General features: G+C 38.8%; 1 protein-coding gene across 1 annotated transcript in view; it reads left to right on the forward strand.

The window, feature by feature from the left end:
* The window catches only part of adam12 (ADAM metallopeptidase domain 12), a 163975-nt gene continuing 145068 nt past the window's right edge, over positions 1 to 18907 (forward strand). The window contains exon 1 of the mRNA XM_067429688.1: positions 1 to 313. Within this exon, the coding sequence (XP_067285789.1) occupies positions 211 to 313 (103 nt within the window). The 5' untranslated portion in view covers positions 1 to 210. The remainder of the gene's footprint in view (positions 314 to 18907) is intronic.

The raw sequence follows: 18907 nt of genomic DNA on the forward strand, positions 1-18907 counted from the left end.
CGAGGCTGCATGAGTTCATATGGCTCGTGCGCTCATGGAGAGCTGATGTGTGGCGCGCGCGTCCAAACGCTCCTGACGCTCTGAGAGTCTCTCACATTTCAGGAAGTGTCGGAAGTCCTCAGCTGCCGTCTGTCTGCCACCGCTGCTCTATATTATGGTCGTGCAGCCGTGATCCGCGTGGAACATCCGTGTGGATTTCCGTCGGGTACCATGTCCAGCCGGTATAGCCCGAAGTGTGCGCTCCTGCCCGCGGTCTGCGCGCATGTTGTGTCCGTGCTGACTGTCTGCTGGACCGGGGGGATGTTTACAGCTGGTAAGACACATTTTAGTTGCTTTGTGCACTTACAACTTTCACATGACTGTGTGGCTGCGACTCAAACCTTTTGCGCTGCCTAGTACACAGCAGTTTTGGGCATCATGGGCACACATAAGTGAAACTGCACAGTTGTTTCTTAGACACTGATTCTACCTCACCTGACCAGTTTATCGCAAATGTTGCACATGTTTCGACTTTGACAACTAATTTAGATGTTTCATGAAGTACAAATGGGTGAAATTAACATGCCGTCTACAAGCAGCTCACTTGGTTTTGTCACCGTTTGTTTTGGGAGCACATAAAGTATTCTCAGCGAAGCACAACTAATGAACTGTTGCACATTTTGCACGAAAAACATGCTCTGTTGTTTCTCCAGAGCAGCTTCTTTTGGGGATTTTTGCACTTTGTTAGCAGAGGCAATAACAGACCATCTCTGTTTTGCTGGTGGGTTTATTGTGATAACTTTGTGGTTTGTTAGTGCACTATTTAGCTACTGTGAGAATGAGTCCATGGCATATTGTCACAAACTGCTCTGAGACTTAGGTTGGAGATCCAAATGCATCTTTATTAAGGGTAATCTACAATCGTAATCCATATATAACAAGCAAAGGGTCAACCACAGGGTCGAACAGTCTAACCAGATAATAGAGTCGAAGGCTGTCAGAAACTGCCCCCTATACCCTTAATTAGGGCACTATTTGAGCCATTTGTATGGTGTCTGAAACCGTAGTGGATGTTATCAAGTGCACTTGTTCAATCCCACAATGCATCGCATTAACGAGTGTACAATTTATGTACACTCAACGGCTAGAGAATACCCATAATACACTGTGAGGGTCACACGCATTCCCGTGTCTTGCAAGGAGATCAATAATCCATCCAACTGGAGCTGCCAGTTTGCTTAGTTTCAAATAATTATTAAACAGCAAGCAGAGACAATGCAAAAGTGGCAGCCCTTCCCCTTCAAGTGTCCAAAAGCAGAAGATCTAAAGCATGAACCAGAAATTATGCTCAGTAATGCAGTGTAACACATACAAGACTTTTCAAAGAGTGAGAAAAAACCCAGGGCTTATATGCGAAGATATTGGTTGCATCCGAAATCGCAGACTCTCTTGAGTAGGTACTTATTTTGAATAAGTATTTACTTCACGACTGCTAAAAAAAGTATATTATATGAATGTAATCTGAACATACTACGGTTGCCATGTTGTCATTATTATGTGACCTACCAGCGTCAATTATGTCGCTTTACTGCCATACACAAATCCTCTGTGGCCTCCTGGGATAGTAAAATATCCATCGTATGGACATATTCACACTCTCACTGGAAGAATTAGGTTATCCGGGTATTTTTTTTTTTAGAACTGTGAATTTGGACATGCTACTTTTGTTACACACTGTTTTTCGCCTACTATATAGTTGGGAAATATGCGATTTTGAATGTGCTCAATGCATTAACAAGCTAATGATGCACAGGTGGATGTCATCACAGGATGAGTCCAGGCAAAGGTTTATGGGGAATGAAGTTCAGGGCCCTCTGGTGGCTATCATGGGCAAAAACAGCTTAATGTGGTTTGAATGTCACAAAAAAATATTTAAAATATTATTTCTTATTTCTTTTTCTTTTGATTCTCCAGGAAAATGCAGGTTATAATGGGGATTTATTATTACTTTTTTGAAAATTAGGTACATTTCTCCCCCAAATTTGTATTACTGTACTGGAAAAAGGGTATATATTACATATACATTATGTTAGTATTTAATGTGATATAATTTTATTGCAGTATTTTTGGAGAAATATATTATAGCAATTAACTAGGATCTAATGAGAAGAAAAAAAGAAAAATCACCAAATGTCTTTCCATTGTACAGCCAGGAAAATTATGCTTTAATTTTAATGTCACCATGAAAATTTTGGTATATGATGCAGCCTTGTTTTTGTGAGATTCGCCTATGTGGAGTTTGGATAGAGACTAAACCTGAGCAGTTGTTTTAATCCTAATGAATCAATCAATCTCTCTCTCTCTCTCTCTCTCTCTCTCTCTCTCTCTCTCTCTCTCTCTCTCTCTCTCTCTCTCTCTCTCTCTCTCTCTCTCTCTCTCTCTCTCTCTCTCTCTCTCTCTCTCTCTCTCAACACATCATCATCACATCATCAAGTGCTCTTAATTAACAAAGTAAACAATCAGTCTTTCTTTGCCTCCTGATGCTAAAAGTATTTGTGTGCGTATGATGATTATGTTATTGTGTGCTCTACTGAGTTAATTGGATGTAGATGATCATTAATAGTTAAAAGCTCATTCATCATAGACACGGTAACTGATATGAAATGAGACTCTGTGCATGTTTGGTGGACGCAGTCATGGTGATTATATGATGTGAATGGAGGGGCTGCACTAATGAAACAAACCCGCTGCATGCAACACTGGCAGATTTGATAAATGACAACGTTTACGGCGACATGATGCTTGATCAGCCACAGATATCCTCAGTAAATCAGATCACGTATAAACAGGTGTGCTGGTGGGAGGGGTGTGGAGCAGTATAGCTTACAGTATAGTTTGTTACTGGTACTCAGGGGCGTCGGACTGGGGGGATAAAGGGTACCGAGTACCCAGGGCCCAAGGCAGGGGGGGGGGGGGGGGGGGGGGTCCTTAGAAGTCAGTTTTCTATACATACATATACATTAATCAGAGTATGGCTTATTTTGTTTAAGTTTTAAGTGTTTATTATGATAAAAATGCAATACCCCACCCATTGGTATCACTGTGGTATTTGGTACGGGGGCCCAGCAAGATGATTTGCACCCAGGGCTCAAAATTTGGTGCTAAGCCGCTGCTGGTACTGGTGTAAAACTATGGTCCATTTGCTACCATTGTCATCAAGAGCAGGAATTCTGCAGAGAATGATGTGAAAAACAATGTGCAGGGATGTTTTACAAAACAAAGTGAAACTTTGTTTTGCATTAAAGTAGGTTTACAAAGGTTTCCTTTTATCAAGAACTTTAAGTGATTCAAATCACAACATATTTATTTCACATATTTCTTGACCAACAAATCATCATAATAGAATGATTTCTAAAGGATAATGTGACACTGAAGACAAAAGTTCAGCCCTGATCACAGGAATAAACTGCAGTTTATAATACAGGTGGTGGTCATATAATTATTTATTTGACTAATTTCATTCAAAAAGTGAAACTTGTATATTATATTCATTCATTACACACAGACTCATATATTTCAAATGTTTATTTATTATAATTTTGATGATTATAACTGACAACTAAGGAAAATCCCAAAGAAATCCCCTCAGAAAATTAGGATATTGTGAAAAGTTTTAATATTGAAGTCACCTGGTGCCACACTCTAATCAGCTAATTAACTCGAAACACCTGCAAACGCCGTAAAATGGTCTCTTAAGCCGGGTGCACACTGTGGGATTTTGGCCACGATTTGGCCGTCTGAGACAAATTTAGCAAATCCTAAAAGATTCCTCAGATCCTAGGCTAAAATCTGACGTCTTTGGTCGTTAGTTTGACATGTTCACCGGCAGCCGATTAATGAGCGCTGCGATCAAATTTTACCTCAGACGAAATTCTGGCAGTGTCAGAAGATTTGGCACAGAATCCTGCAGTGTGACTTCTCCTACGACAACAGTCAAATATCTCCGTTTTTCAAGACAAACTATGACCAAAACGAGAGCTAGAGATTTCTTTGTAGCCAGCATTTCAGTCCCGCGTGTAATGCAGCTCACTGTCACTGAACGCGTCATTCATTGATGATATGAACTCCGGGTGAGTTTTCTTGCGCGCGTCCGTTTTTAGCGCACCTTCACTATCGTGCAGTCTGACATTAATGACAACTGAGATCTTACAGTGTGACATGGCTTACATCGGGGATCATGGTCGTACAGTCTGACAAGGGACATTCGCAAAGGATTTTGAAAAATCGCACAGTGTGCAGGACCCATTAGTCAAAGGCATGGACAAGTTTCTCTGCATCTGGAAAGGTTAAAAGGGGACAGAGTTTGGAGAGGTTTCGAAGGTGGTGGAAGGAACTTTTACAAATGTGGTTAATGTGGTCATTGAAGGTCAGCTGTGGGTCAAACCGAACCCCTAGATTTGTGACTGAGGAGGAGAAAGTGATGACCTGGCCTTCAGAGATGAGCTGGGATAAGGGAGAGGAGTGGATCTGATGAGGGGTGCCAATCAGTAGTGCCTCAGTTTTACTGGAGTTCAGCTAGAGGAAGTTAGTTCCCATCCATGCCTTAAACTTAAAGAGTCGTGACAGAGCTGTGGAGGGGCTCGGGGCAGTTTTGATATAAAGTTGCATGTCATCATCATAACAATGAAAAGATAGTCCATGTCTGCTGATGACAAAACCGAGGGGAAACATGTAAAGGATGAATAAGATTGGGCCGAGAAACAACCCCTGTGGAACACCACATGTAACAGGGAGCAGCCTGGACTCACATCCTCCCAATATAACACGCCTTTCTCCTGTCAGAAAGGTAGGACTGAAACCACTGCAGTGCTGCTCCAGATAGTCCAACTGTATTGTGGAGGCGGTCCAGGAGGATGGTATGGTCCACGGTGTCAAATGCCGGATAGGTCGAGGAGAATGAGCAGTGATGGTGATCCTGAATCAGCTGACATTAGAAGGTCATTGGTCACCCTAAGCAGAGCAGTGTCGGTGCTGTGGGCCGAGCGAAAGCCTGATTGAAATAATACGTTTTTGTTTTTTAGATGGTTGTGGAGCTGAGAGGTGGTCTAGGATTGATTTCTTAAAGCTACACTGTGTGATATTTTCCCCCATCTAGCGGTGTAAAGGTATATGACCATCCAGTGGATAATAGTTTCTGTTCCTCTCAAATCTGATTTCGTTTTAACTCCTACGGTGGCCGATTTAGTCCAAGATTAACACGGCAATCCCCCTCTTCACATTCGACACGGTGCCATCGAGTGTTAAAACGCGAAAGGCGAAGCTTGAATTTACGTAAATGTCCCTCTTTGGCTAATGCACTTTCAAGATGGAGGAGCAACATGGCGACCGGCATTCGAACCCCTCACCCGTATGTATTTTCAATGGCATATTATAAACTTACGAGAATACTTTATTACTTGAAAGAAGTAAATATACATTAATGAGCACATATATTTTTGATTAGTGTTTTTAGCTAAGAATAAACTAAAAAAGTTACACAGTGTAGCTTTAAGGGCAAGAGGGACATTACCAGTTTTAAGAGAGAGATGAACAAACTGGATAATGATTGGGCTGACAATGGGAATGAACGACTTGAGCACAACAGTCAGGATGGGATCCAAGGTACAGGTGGACGACCTCATTTCCTCAACGTGGCTCTGCTGAACCTCAATAAAGTGTGGAAGGGATGGCAATCTCCTGAAAAGATACTTCCTTCAAAAACATTAAAAAGTCTGTAAATTATCACTGCATTATTTATATACTTTATTGTCAATAAATACCTTGTGATGGCTTGAAAAACACATAAATCATATATTGTCACCATCATGTGTTTATTGTCTTCATGTTTCATCAATCAAAATGTTTCTTTCTTTTTTTTTTTTATTAAGCTGCTGCTAAAGTGAATAGAGGGAATGCATCGAAGTCACTTTCCCGCCCCTGAGAGGCAGAAGAGCTGCTGCGTGACATTCCCTCTATAGCTAAATTCTTTTGTCCATATAAGGAATTTCCAGAGTATTACTTCTATGAATCCGTTTTGGACTTTCTGTGAGAGAGCGCCCTCTGGCTTCGAGTATGAATGAGATTGTTACGTGGAAGTGTTAGCGCTCCATAGTGTTCCGATTTTCTCATTTTGGTATACGAATAAAATGACAGGTCATGCATAGATTATCTTGTCACTTTGTATATAAATCTCGATTTATTCACATTGGCTTCTACGTCATCCCACTTGCCTGTGTAATGGCCGTAGGTCAGTAAGAGCGGTGCTTGTAAAACCTCCTCTTCCTGAGCTCTTGAGGCGTGCTACTGATTTTAGCAGCTTCTGTCTTTAGCAGACTCTTTAACATCCCCGTCTCCCACACAGGATTGTGATTGACAGGAGACGGAGGTTCAAATCCTGCTTGGAGTGTGTCTGTTTTATTAAAAGTGCGGGGGACACATCCCAAACCCCATTCCCCCTCGTTCCCTGCATATCTACACCCATTGCTATCTGACCTATTAGACCAGAGGAAGCTCTCAAAAAGGAGGGTTTTAGAGAAACTGATTCTTTTATTGAAACGTTTCAGACATTGTGAGAAAAGAGCTGAAGCTGCAAAAAATATCATGAGAAAATGTGTTTTTTGACCTTGGATGCATGTACACCTATTGTTGGAGACCTTATTGTCGGAGACCTCCAAACATAAAATTAGAAACCTTTAAAATAGCAATAGAGGCACTTTAGGAAGGGTTCCTGACTCTTTTGTCTGATTCTTTTACAAGCACTGTCTCCTAGTCATTTGTGAGTCATTAAAGGCATAGTCAAGGAAGTGCAGAGGAACCCAGAAAGAGGAGTGTGGAAAGATGTGAGGTGGAAGTCAAGAGAAAGAACAGAGAGAAAGACACGAGGAAGAGAGATGAGCCCGTCACAGTGGGGTGTAAAACCAGAAACCGTTGATGTGACAACAAGGTTACCGAAACACACGATCAAAACAGCGCTGCTACCAACATGTGTTTGAGAGAGGATGTCGACTACTGTGTGTGAGCACTCTCCCTGAGTCTACTACAGACACTCACTTACCCTCCAGACGCAGCGTGTGGGAAAACCAGTTCATTCCCAGTTCTGTGTGTTGGCATGTTTGAAGTTAAAGTTCAGTGAAAGATGAAAACTCTCTGTCATCATTTATTCACCCTCATGTCATTACAAATGTCCAAATGTCTGTGGTTTTCTTTCTTCTGTGTGTATATTATATTATATATACAGCTCTGGAAAAAATTAAGAGACCACTTAACATTGAGAAATCCATGTTAAGTGGTATTTAAAAAAAATCCAGAGCTATATATATATAAAACACACACACACACTGTTCAGAAGTCAGGGTTCATTTTCGTTTTGATTTGAAGAAATAGATAATTTTATTCAGTAAGAATACATGAAATTTGTCCACAATAAAGACATTTTTTTATTTCGAATGTTACAAATCATGATATTAGAATGAGTTCTGAAGAATCATGTGACACTGGAGACTGGAGTAATGATGCTGAGAATTCAGCTTTGATCACAGAAATAAATTACCCTTTGACAATATATTACAAAAAAAAGCAGTTCTTCTAAATTTTAATAATGTTGTACAATGTTACTGTTTTTACAGTATTTTGGATCAAATAAATGCAGCCTCGGTGAGCATAAGGTCATATTAAAGTCATATGATATCTTTATAAGAGGAAATTCTCATTATATCGTTATTCACTGAAAATTTTACCTTCCATGTGGCAATTTGTCACATGACAAATGAAAACCAATAGCGTAGAAGAAGTCTTAAAGGTGCACTACGTAGTATTTTTGCAGTAAAATATCCAAAAACCACTAGGCTGGTCTTATATATTTTGTTCAGTTGAGTACTTACAATATCCCAAATGTTTCCAACTATTTGTAAATTGTGAGAAAATTGCTATTTTAACTAAGGTTTTAGCATAGCGTTTGAGGAAGTCGCCTGAATTGCGTCATATCTGCGCTACCCTCGGTTTCGGCTTTTATTTGGCAGGAGCGCTTTACTCTTAGCAGTGTGAACAAGTGAACGCACGGAGTAACGTCATAACATCATTTTTAACACACTTAAACGTATATGATAAACAGAGCTGCATTACCTCATAATCATGACCGGAAAAGCGGAAATAGTGCGTGCACCCGGCGACTGTGTCCCGTCTCGTCATAATAAAAGTCCTGCTGCTGGCGAGGCAGGTATTTGTGCAACAATCGCTCCAGCGGCCGTGCTCAGCACCTCAACACTCGGTCCTGCTCTGCTTCACACTACAGTAACGTTAATAACTGCATGCACGAACGTGATTTCTGCCCGAGTCCTATTTTCCACCGGCTGTGAGGTGAAGACCATATCTCCCAAGATACTGCGCTCACACTTTGCGTCATCAAACTACGCCTTTATTCTGAGTAGGCGCCCTCTAGCGGACGGAAAGTTTCATAGTGCACCTTTAAAAGATTTTGCACAGGTTGTATGGACTTCTTTATGGTGCTTTTTGGTACATTTATTGCATGGAAAACAGGATCTCTATCTACTCAACATCTCCTGTTTGTGTTTCACAGAAGAAAGAAAACCAATCAATTTTGGGCGCACTGTTCCTTTAAGACTTTCATGCACTCACTTCCTCTGGGAAAGTAACACAACGGCTCATCTTCCCACAATTCTGAATCCCCCCTGGTGTGAAACACGCCACGGCTGTGACAGGAAGTGGTTACCTGGCTGCCGTCGTTAAAGACTAATGAGTGAAGCTATCAGAGCAGGTGCCTCCCCGCGGTCTCACGAGGGCTGAATGTTTTCTGAGTCCAGCATGTGGTCCTGCATAAAGGCCGCTGGAGGCGGAAAATGACTGGAAATATTTAATGGCGGGCTTTTATGAGCTGGCGTCTGCAGAGATTGTTCGGTTTATGGGTATGATCAGTTGTTAAATGCAGAAGGGTTGCGGAGATGCCATTCAGAAGCATCTGTTATTTTGTGTTATTAAAGTCAACAGAAAATCAAAACTGACCTTATTTGCTTCCGTAATGCACATTTATAGTCCTGTTGCGTATGATTTATCAATGCACGCTATTCATTTTTTGTATGTTTTTTCAATAGTCGATGTAAATGCTGATATCTAGAATGGCTACTGATTTAATGCTTATATACTGTATCAATAAGTGCTTGAGGTTTGGTGCTTTTATTTATGCCCACTTGGTGACAAACTAACTGGTGAAATGACTATTTAGAAATTGTTTAAGCAAACTTTCTCTCAGATCTGGCTGAGCTCTATTTTTCACTAAATATATGAGAAATACATTACTATTCAAACATTTGGGGTCAGTATCAGTATGAGAGGAGAGTATTTAAAGGGTTAGTTCACTCAAAAATGAAATTGATATCATTAATGACCCTAATGTCGTTCCTCACCCGTAAGACCTCCGTTCATCTTCAGACACAGTTTAAGATATTTTATATTTAGTCTGAGGCCCTGTCCACACGAAGCCAGCGCTTTCCCAATCCGATCTTTTTTTTTCCTCGTTTCAAGAAATATCTTCGTCCACACGAGATTACAAAAACGGACTAAAACGATGTAGTTTGCATGCCAGGCCAGTGTGTGGCGCTGTAATTCTGCCACAGAAATACACTAAAAATGGAGAAGAAGAGTTGTGGCTAGGCAGGGGTAAAGCAGTGGTCGGAGGTGAGGCAAAATCTCACAATAAAATAACAATAAATACATTTTCTACTTAACAGATGTGTTTTATTAATGCCTACATCTACCCCAACCCAAAACACAATAATGCAGATACTTTAATTAAATGACGCGATATTGATGTGCGCATGCCCAGTGCCCATAGTTGTATCCCTTACCTCTTCACCGTGCCGGACGTAGTGTGATGACATCACTGTTTCAGAAAATATAAGGATTCGCTGTACACACGAAAACGGAAGATGATCGTTTTCAGATTTACCCACTTTGGGACCCGGTTTGGAAAAATATCGGATGCATGCTTCTAAAACGCTGGATCCGTGTGGACGAAACGCTGATACGGTACAAAATGTATACGTATACAGCTAAACACGTCTCCGTGTGGACGGGGCCTGAGAGTGTATCTAAGTGTATGCACACTATACTGTCCATGTGCAGAAAGGGAATAAAAACATCATCAAAGTAGTCCATATGAGACATCAGTTAGTTCATTAGAATCTCTTGAGGCATCAAAAATACATTTTGGTCCAAAAACTAAAACTAAAACTACTAATTTTAAAATATCTTAAACTATGTTCCAAAGATGAACGGAGGTCCAATGGGTGTGGAACGACATTACGGTGAGTGACTGATTTCATGTTTGGGTGAACTAACCCTTTAAGTGAGTCATGCAAAGTGATTTACTTAGATTTGTGCTCATCAATGAACTGTTGTTTGTGTAACCCCTTCTGTTAAGACCGGGACTCGAACCCCGCCAGCATGAGAGTCTGATGCTCTAACAAGTAGGCTAAAGGCTGCAACTTCTAGCGTCAATCGCTAGAGCATCTCTTGAGGTCAGAGGAGTGAGTTTACTCGCACAGCAACTTCTACTAGCTGGCCTCTGTTACACTTGCGCTATTATTTACCACCCAAAAAAGCATGTCCTAAACCAGATGCTAACGGGTAGATTGTGTTGATCATTATGGAAATGATCCGGCTGTGTGTTCTTTAACATGCGTGTAGTCAGTAGATCACGTGCAGAACTTTTCACTCCCATTGGTGCTTTTTTGGTATTGTGTTCTTACACTAATGTGCCCTATTTAGTAAATCTGGCCCATAGGGGCGATATATCGTGCATCCCTAATTTATAATGTAACAAATGGTATCTATTTCCGATAAATGCTGTTTTTTCTATTCATTACTAGAATTTGAAGTACAACTGTTTTCAACACTGATAATAATCATAACTGTTTCTTATCAGAATGATTTCTGAAGGATCATGTGACACTAAAGACTGGAGTAATGATGCTGATAATACAGCCTTGATCACAGGAATAAATTATGTTTCAAAATATATTCAGTTCTAATAATATATCAACATATATTCAAGGTTTTGATATTTTTTGATTAAATAAACACAGTCGTGAAGAAGAGGTATCAAAAACATTCAAAAATCTTACCGACCCCAAACTTTTGAACAGTAAGTTAAAATGTGTCTGAAGGCTGTTTTATGTTGATTTTTAAAAGGGGTTTTGATGCATTATAGATTCTTAAGATACTTTTCGGCTCTATGATGTGGGATCTTTGAAGCCCCAGTTTGATTTTTGGGGGAACTGTCTCTCTATCTCTCTGTTTGATTGTGTTTTTCAGTCTCTGTAGGGTGCAAATTGCGTTCTGGATGCATTTTAGAGATTAACTATAACATTCATTCTATCTGTTCGGTTTTGCTCCAGTCCCCCCATGTCCTATTCTCAAATGACAGTTTCAGGCGTACAGAAGGCTGCCGATGGGAGTGAGCAAGTGCTCGTCTATAGCTACACACCCAGAAAGGGATCGTGGCAGAGCTGAAAACAGCTGAATGGGATTGAGTATCTGGTGGTGAATGCATGACGGCCAGAAGGAGTTTCAGGCGAGCCGGCAGCTGTTCATACGCCGCTGGACTGTTGAGGGAGAGAGAGCAAGAGACACCCTGGAAAACACACAGTTGAGTGTGTGTGGGGTTAATGAAAGACAGGCGGAGGAGAGGAGAGTGCAGGGACAGACAGTTGCACACATGTAGGTTAAACAGTGCAGAAGATGTCTGCGCGCATGACTGCTTGACACACACACACAAACACACACACACACACACACACACACACACACACACACACACACACAGAGAGAGAGCGGTCAAACGCTTAAACTCAACTGACCCCTTCCAGAGCATTTCACCCTCTCAATATGAAGGTCAGGGCAGATTATGTTCTCAATAAAGCACAATATTGACCGCCCACCTCTTCAACAGCCTGTTCAAATGTATGTCTCATTCATTTCTCTACTGGGAATTCAAATGCAGTCAGCTCTGAGATAAATCACAATATTTCATGCGTTTAATGATTAAATGTGAATGTAAAAGACCAGATTTTGATTTGAAGTGAAAATCCGGTGAAGTTGAAGTGATCTTTTTTGAGAAGGGATTCAAGGGAATTGATAAGCAAGAATAGTAAAATAAGTTCTTGGTTTTATTATAGACTATATATTTGTAAAGTAATCCATTTAAACTCTTTGCAAATAATATTTTATTTTAAAATATGCACACATTCACTCTTGTTTATATGGCTAATATGTCAAAAATGTTACATAAATAAATGTACATTCAGTTGGATTCAATTCCACTTATTATTTATTTCCACTTATTATGGGACTTGTCTACCCCTATGCTGGTTATGACCCTGGTTCATATATAAACGTACAGAGCAAGCTATTTACTTTAAGTTATGGGAATAAAATGGCAAAATATTGTAATGTATACATAAGTCGTTTAAGATTGTAGCTCGCTGCATAATTCACAGGGAATTATAAGATTTTGCAGTTACTGCTGATTTTTGTTGTGGTGAAAATTAATACATTTTTATTTTTGGCTTTTAATTTTTCTGCCTCTGTCAACAGTGTGCATGAAACATTAAAACAGTCCTAAAAGTCGGTTTGAGTCTCAGTGGCTTCATGAAGTTACGATGAATCATTTTGACCCGACTCTTGGTTTTAATTATAAATGTTCAAGGTGGTGTGTTTCAAAGAAGCATTATAAATTCAGAGTTCTGAGAAGTAAAAGCTTTTTTTTTTCACTTAAAAGTGGAGAGTCAGCATGAAGTCATAATTGATATTATTCACTTTCTTTTGTAATGCATGTTCTTCTTAATGCATTTTTAAAAATCTTTTTTTGTATTCCATGAATCATCAGGACAAATTATTCTGAATAAAAAATAGTAATTCGTTTTTTTTATTTGTCTATATATATATATATATATAATCCTATTTTTCATATATTATTTTAATATTATTATTGTAGCATTATTATTTATAATTATATATATATATATATATATATATATATATATATATATATATATATATATATATATATATATATATATATATATATATATATATATATACATATATAAATCTAATAAAATAAATGAAATACAAATATATTATTATTATTATTATTATTATTATTATTATTATTATTAATTGATCATATTTATTATAAGTCTTTAGAAGGCTGAATGGGACTACCAGGGGAAAATTCTATACATTTTAAATGTATCTTATTCAAAATAAAAAATTTAAAAATTATTTTATCCTAGATTATTTCCTTCTGTCTAAAGAATAAAATGTCAGTGTAAATTCAAAATTTTCTGTTATATTCAGAATAATAAAAAAATATTTCCAGAGGAAAGGCTTTGTGTGTGTGTGTGTGTGTGTGTGTGTGTGTGTGTGTGTGTGTGTGTGTGTGTGTGTGCGCGTGTGTGTTTGTTTTCTACACTAGAATACAATAATAACAAATATTATCATTATTTTTGTTGTAATTATTATTGTAGATTTCAAGTCTTTAAAAAGCAGAATTGAATATTTACAACTCCTTTTTTTCACTGAAATGTTCTGTGAATTCTCTGGGACATCAGCTTGTGGCCCCGGTTTTACGGCACCATTAACACATCATCAAGTTACTTCCTAGAAGGTGTGAAGACCCTTTAGATCACACTGACCTTTATTGTCCATTTGTCTCCTTAATGTACCCTTCATTACGATTTAAACAACTTTTTATGGTGGAATAAACATGCATTTAACTCTGTCAAGTTGGACAGAAATAATTGCGTTTCATTCCAGCTTTTTCTAGTTTGAAAACTCGTCATGTTTCAAGTTGTAGCTGTGGTGCCCTTGATGTGGGGAATCAAGGCCTGATGTGATTAATCATGCATCCAGTGCCTGCTCACCCTTCATTAGGGACCCTCTCTGGGATTAAACGCCCTCATACGGATGTCTGCCGCATTCTGAAGGAGTATCAGGCTCCTTTGCCACATCACAGACCTAAGCTGAGCCTTCGGCCTCCGGCATGGCTGATTTCCCCTCGTGTCCGTGAGGATGCTGGGAATCACGGATCATTGGGCCCTCAAATGCTGAGGTCCGTAACTCATGGTTTAGTTGGTCTCAGGGGGTCTTCATGCACGAGTAGCGCTCGCGGTATACACAGGTGTGACCCAGAGACTAAAGCAAAAAGACCCGGTGGAGGTGATCCATCACCTCGCTCTCACAGCTTTATCCAAAGCACGGCCGGTCCGTCATGTGTGGCCTTTAGGATATCTTTAGGAGAGCAGTTGCACAGCAAGGAGATAGTAATGTTGTGTTTTTTACTCCATGTGGTTAAACTTTGAAGCTAAAATCTGCAGTATATACTTGTGCTTTTCTAAAAGTGTTTTTAGTAAATGTACACATGCAAAATCTAGTATTGATGAAGTATTTAGGAAAAGCTTGAAACATTTGGGCGTTGAACCTCTTTCAGTAAAATATTACTATGTAAGGCCGCCCAAATCGTCCCAATGGAGGCTAACGATCGGCGGGTGAAGGTCGCTGCACGTTCGGTCTTTTCAGCGGGGCAAAGGGGATTTTATTCAAATTTCTCTTTATCTGACTCCATTTAATCATAATTTAGAATTTAGGTTAGAATGCCAGTTGGTTATTTGGTCATTCATATTTAATAGTTTACGTACACATTTAATTATTCCGTTTAACCCTTTGTTGAAATTATGTCCGTTCGTAACCTGAATAATTCCAGAGCAAGTCAGAATCAATCAACGTGTAACAATTTATTAACAGTCAGGTAAATGAATAATGCCAATTACATTATCAATTCAAAGGTAGCCTAATCCATAAGTAAAGAATGAAATATATACCTGACTTCTGAGAATTACATAATGCTGCTATCTTGAAACGTCCAGCATTACGGGCTGACCTGACTACAGGATCGAGCCCTGAGCTCTTTGCAACATTTCCTTAAATACCCAGAACCAGATGCATACCCAGAACCATTTGAAACTCTTTCAAATGGAAACACGAGTTCACAATAGGAATTTGCATCAATCAAGTCCTATAGACTTGAATGGAATAGAGGCCAAATGGCTGAAAGCCACACCCATCATACACCAAGGAAAGATATCGTTAAACTCTTAAAACATTTATGTTGTTCTAGTTTACTTCTGTGGAGTTGAGATATTTGTACCAGTTGCACTGAGACATTTCAAATGATATCAAACACATATAATACTGTATCGTGAGGATTGATATTGTAACAAAAAATTCTGGTGCATTTCAGGTGATCTCAAGTTTGGGGGAGCAGGAGTCTGGGGGAAATTTCATGTGAAAGTAAAGGCATGTAAATTAGAGTCATTCATAGATGGTCCGAGTCGTCTCGGACAGAGACTCTAACTGTATGAATGAGTTCAGGTGCTCATTTTCTTTGTTTTCTCAGAGCATTAGACATTTCGGCATCTACTAGGTTTTTCCAGCCTTACAACTATAAAATAAAAATATTTATATTTTTTATTGTGATTAATATTAAATACAATATTAAGCCAATCAAGAAATACATTGTAGTGTAAATTGTAGTGTAAAATAAAAATAGTATTTAATGAAATAATCTTATGGTCAATACTGTTATCTGTATCTTAATTTCTTCTTAATTTTAATATATCATGAAAATGATATTGTTTTCTCATGGGTATATACATTTTGTCCACTAAAGTGCTCTGTAGAAAGGGAATTATGAATGCAACATAATGGTTTATAGGTGATGCAAATGTCCGTATGATATTTTGAACGTGCTTTCATTGCTTTTGTACATTGAAAATGTCAGAAATTATAGATTTAGAAGGTTTTGAAGTGTGCTCTTAACCAAATACTATTTGGTGCTTTAAAAAGCAACAAGCCTTTTTATATACTACATTAACTTCAGGTTTCAACAGGAAACACATAAAGAGAGAGAGAGAAAGAAGACCGTGATGGGAATTTCATGGGGTCTGTTGAAAAGCACAGAATAGCAACAGACATCAGCGCTTGACATTTTTAACGAGCAAATGGGTTGTGTCGATCCTGTAGAGATGATGTAATGATGTATTTGAGTAGCAGAGCTGTCCATGTGACCTGGCTTCGTCTAAAGGTCACGTGAGGTTATCCGCGTGGTTCTTGGCTCTTCTCGATGGGCATATGCTGCAGGATCAGGGTGCCAAGGGCAGGTGGCTCTGGAGGCCTCAGGTGTCCTGCAAACCCAGCAGACCCCCTGCCAAACAAACAAAACCAGATCAATTCTTCTGTGTGTAGACACTTCTCAATGATTCCAGAAGGTAGGTTTAGTGGTCAACCAGTATATCGACAATATATTGTCTGCTATTTGACAATTGTTTTTAGTTGGCATCAGCTTATGAGTTTTTATCTTTTGCTGATGTGTCAGAATAGCCTGGGAAAACCCAGAGAACTTCTGGCAAATTTAGATTTGCTCTGCAAGTAGTCTGGCAAAGAGCTCATTCAAACCCATTTCTAATCCGTTGAAATCGCGGTTCCAATCAGACACGTTGGGGCGGGCTTTACACGATGACGACAGCGCAGTGATGATGAAAGCAGGCCGCCGCCGTGGAACATCACTCATTCTAATCAGCTTCCACGTCTGTTTTAATCGATTTAAACTTTTCCTTTTCGTTAAAACCCGAGCAAAGAACAACACTCGGCTACCAGATGTGGATTACACCGGCTACTATGATGAGGAGGATGGGGAGTGTGTGTGATCATGTTCTAACACACACAGCAGCTCTGGATCTGGCCTTTCTGTAATTATTTCCTCACACTAGATCTGGTAGTCATGTAAAAAAAAATTATAAATAACAATTATAAATAACAATAAATAATAAGTCTGAAAATGTTCTAATGCATCTGAAGTGACTGAATTTGAATAAAGTTTGTGAGACACAATTTTCCAAAGACTCAGTATTATTTTATTTTCAAAATATTGCAAATCGCATTCTAATTGCAATAAAAATGCCTAACAACGTTGGCAAATGGGATCAGAGCTTGATGTTTACTGTTCGATCGTCAGTTTGAGATGCTATTAGGTTTTCCAAATTTTGTTAAAATGTTAATAGAGTGGCGGTGGACACCAGCTATTATTGTATTTCTTTTACAACAACAGCAAAAGTCTTCAGAAGCCATTGCAGCATCTTCCTCGAAATCACAAACAGAGAATTGCTGTCTCAGATGTTTCTCCGTCTCGGTCTGCATAGGCTACGTCATCATCCGTTGGTGACGCCCCTTTGGAAATGTTTTGTCTATGAAGCTTTGCCCGACCATAACTCAATTGCTACTGAGAATGGTCTGGTTTTAACTAGGCTAGTGTCAGAAGCAAGCGCGCCACACAAGTCCTGAAAAGTGAAGCCAAAGTGTCTCAATCGCCCCCAGGTGGCTGGATACAGCATAGCTCATAAACCCGCCCTTGACATAGAGTGCCGAAGTCATGACGTCACTTTGTAGGCCAACCCGGAAGTTAGCGGCGCATGGGTTCCCTCGATCAAAAGCCTATGCATTCTCCCCATAGACTTTTGGACAATCGCAAAAAATAAGATCTGTGTTCAACAAAGAGTTATGACTCTTACACGTTTTGTCTATCAAGATAATCTTTACAAGTGATTTCAAAATGTATACCGTTTGAAGCCTAAATAAAGCCGTCAGATATAAAATGCTAACGGTAGGCTATAAACGGACTACAGCACACAGTCGCGGATCTACGTCATCATCAAGCTTCCTCAAACTTTATTTAAAAAAACATGTTCGCTCATTATGATCTGTGCTCTGTATGAACACGTATCCACTTTTTCATGAGAAATATTGCCCATTCGTTTTGTCCAAAAATGTTAGAAACTAATTGAGTTTATGCGTGCTTGTCTGAGATTTGTTTTCTCGTTTGTTAATGTTTTATTTATTCGTTTATTATTTTGTTAGTTTATATAAACCTTAATATTGTTTTCTTTGTGATTAAGATTAGGCTATTATGCCTGATCATTGTGCCCCAAATAGACTTTAAAGATTATCTTTCACTGTATTATGTTTGATTGCATGTTTGCTAATTCGCCAGAAAAAAAACGCGCTTTTACCACCTCAGAAGCACTAACGACGTAAGCTATAACGTTAGCTGTATCAATTTACAATCCTATGTCATTTTCCTTTGACGATTGATCATAATCGAGGAGAGAACCACTATAAATCTGGACATGTAGAACAGCGCAGCTTTCATTCGACGACTTGTGGTTCCATCTCGGGACAAAACAAAACACTACAGTCTCTCCACAGAGATGAAGAACTGGTAATCGGTTACCTTAATATCACAGATTTCTGTGTACAACAATATTTGGAAACACAACTATTTGAAAGGACTAAATATATAACTTTATGTATATTAACTGAAAGGTAAACTTCTAAGAACGTGAGGCTGAAACGCAGGCTAGTTTTTTTTTTTATTAAACATTTACTTACAGAATTCAAAAGTGAATGAAACGCGGGCTGCACTGTAAAAAAATTGTGGTGTTTTTTGTTGGTTTAACTTAAAAAAGTAAGTAACCTGGTTGCCTTAAAATTGTGAGTTTATTGAAATAAAAAATTTGAGTTGATACAGTGGAGGAAATTAGTTTAATAAATAGAAACGCAAAATATTTGTGTATCTGAACCACATAAAAAATTTGTTAAATCATGAAAATAGCACAATTTGTCATGTTTCACTGTGTCATCAGAAATAACACACACATAATTACCCAATATGCTTACAAAATATTTTAATAATATTTTAATAAAGGCTGTCGAATCTCAAAAAATGTTCATTGTATTAACTCAAAATTTTAATTTCAAT

This window comes from Pseudorasbora parva, chromosome 21, assembly GCF_024679245.1.
Source record: "Pseudorasbora parva isolate DD20220531a chromosome 21, ASM2467924v1, whole genome shotgun sequence".
In the NCBI taxonomy this organism is placed as follows: Eukaryota; Metazoa; Chordata; class Actinopteri; order Cypriniformes; family Gobionidae; genus Pseudorasbora; species Pseudorasbora parva.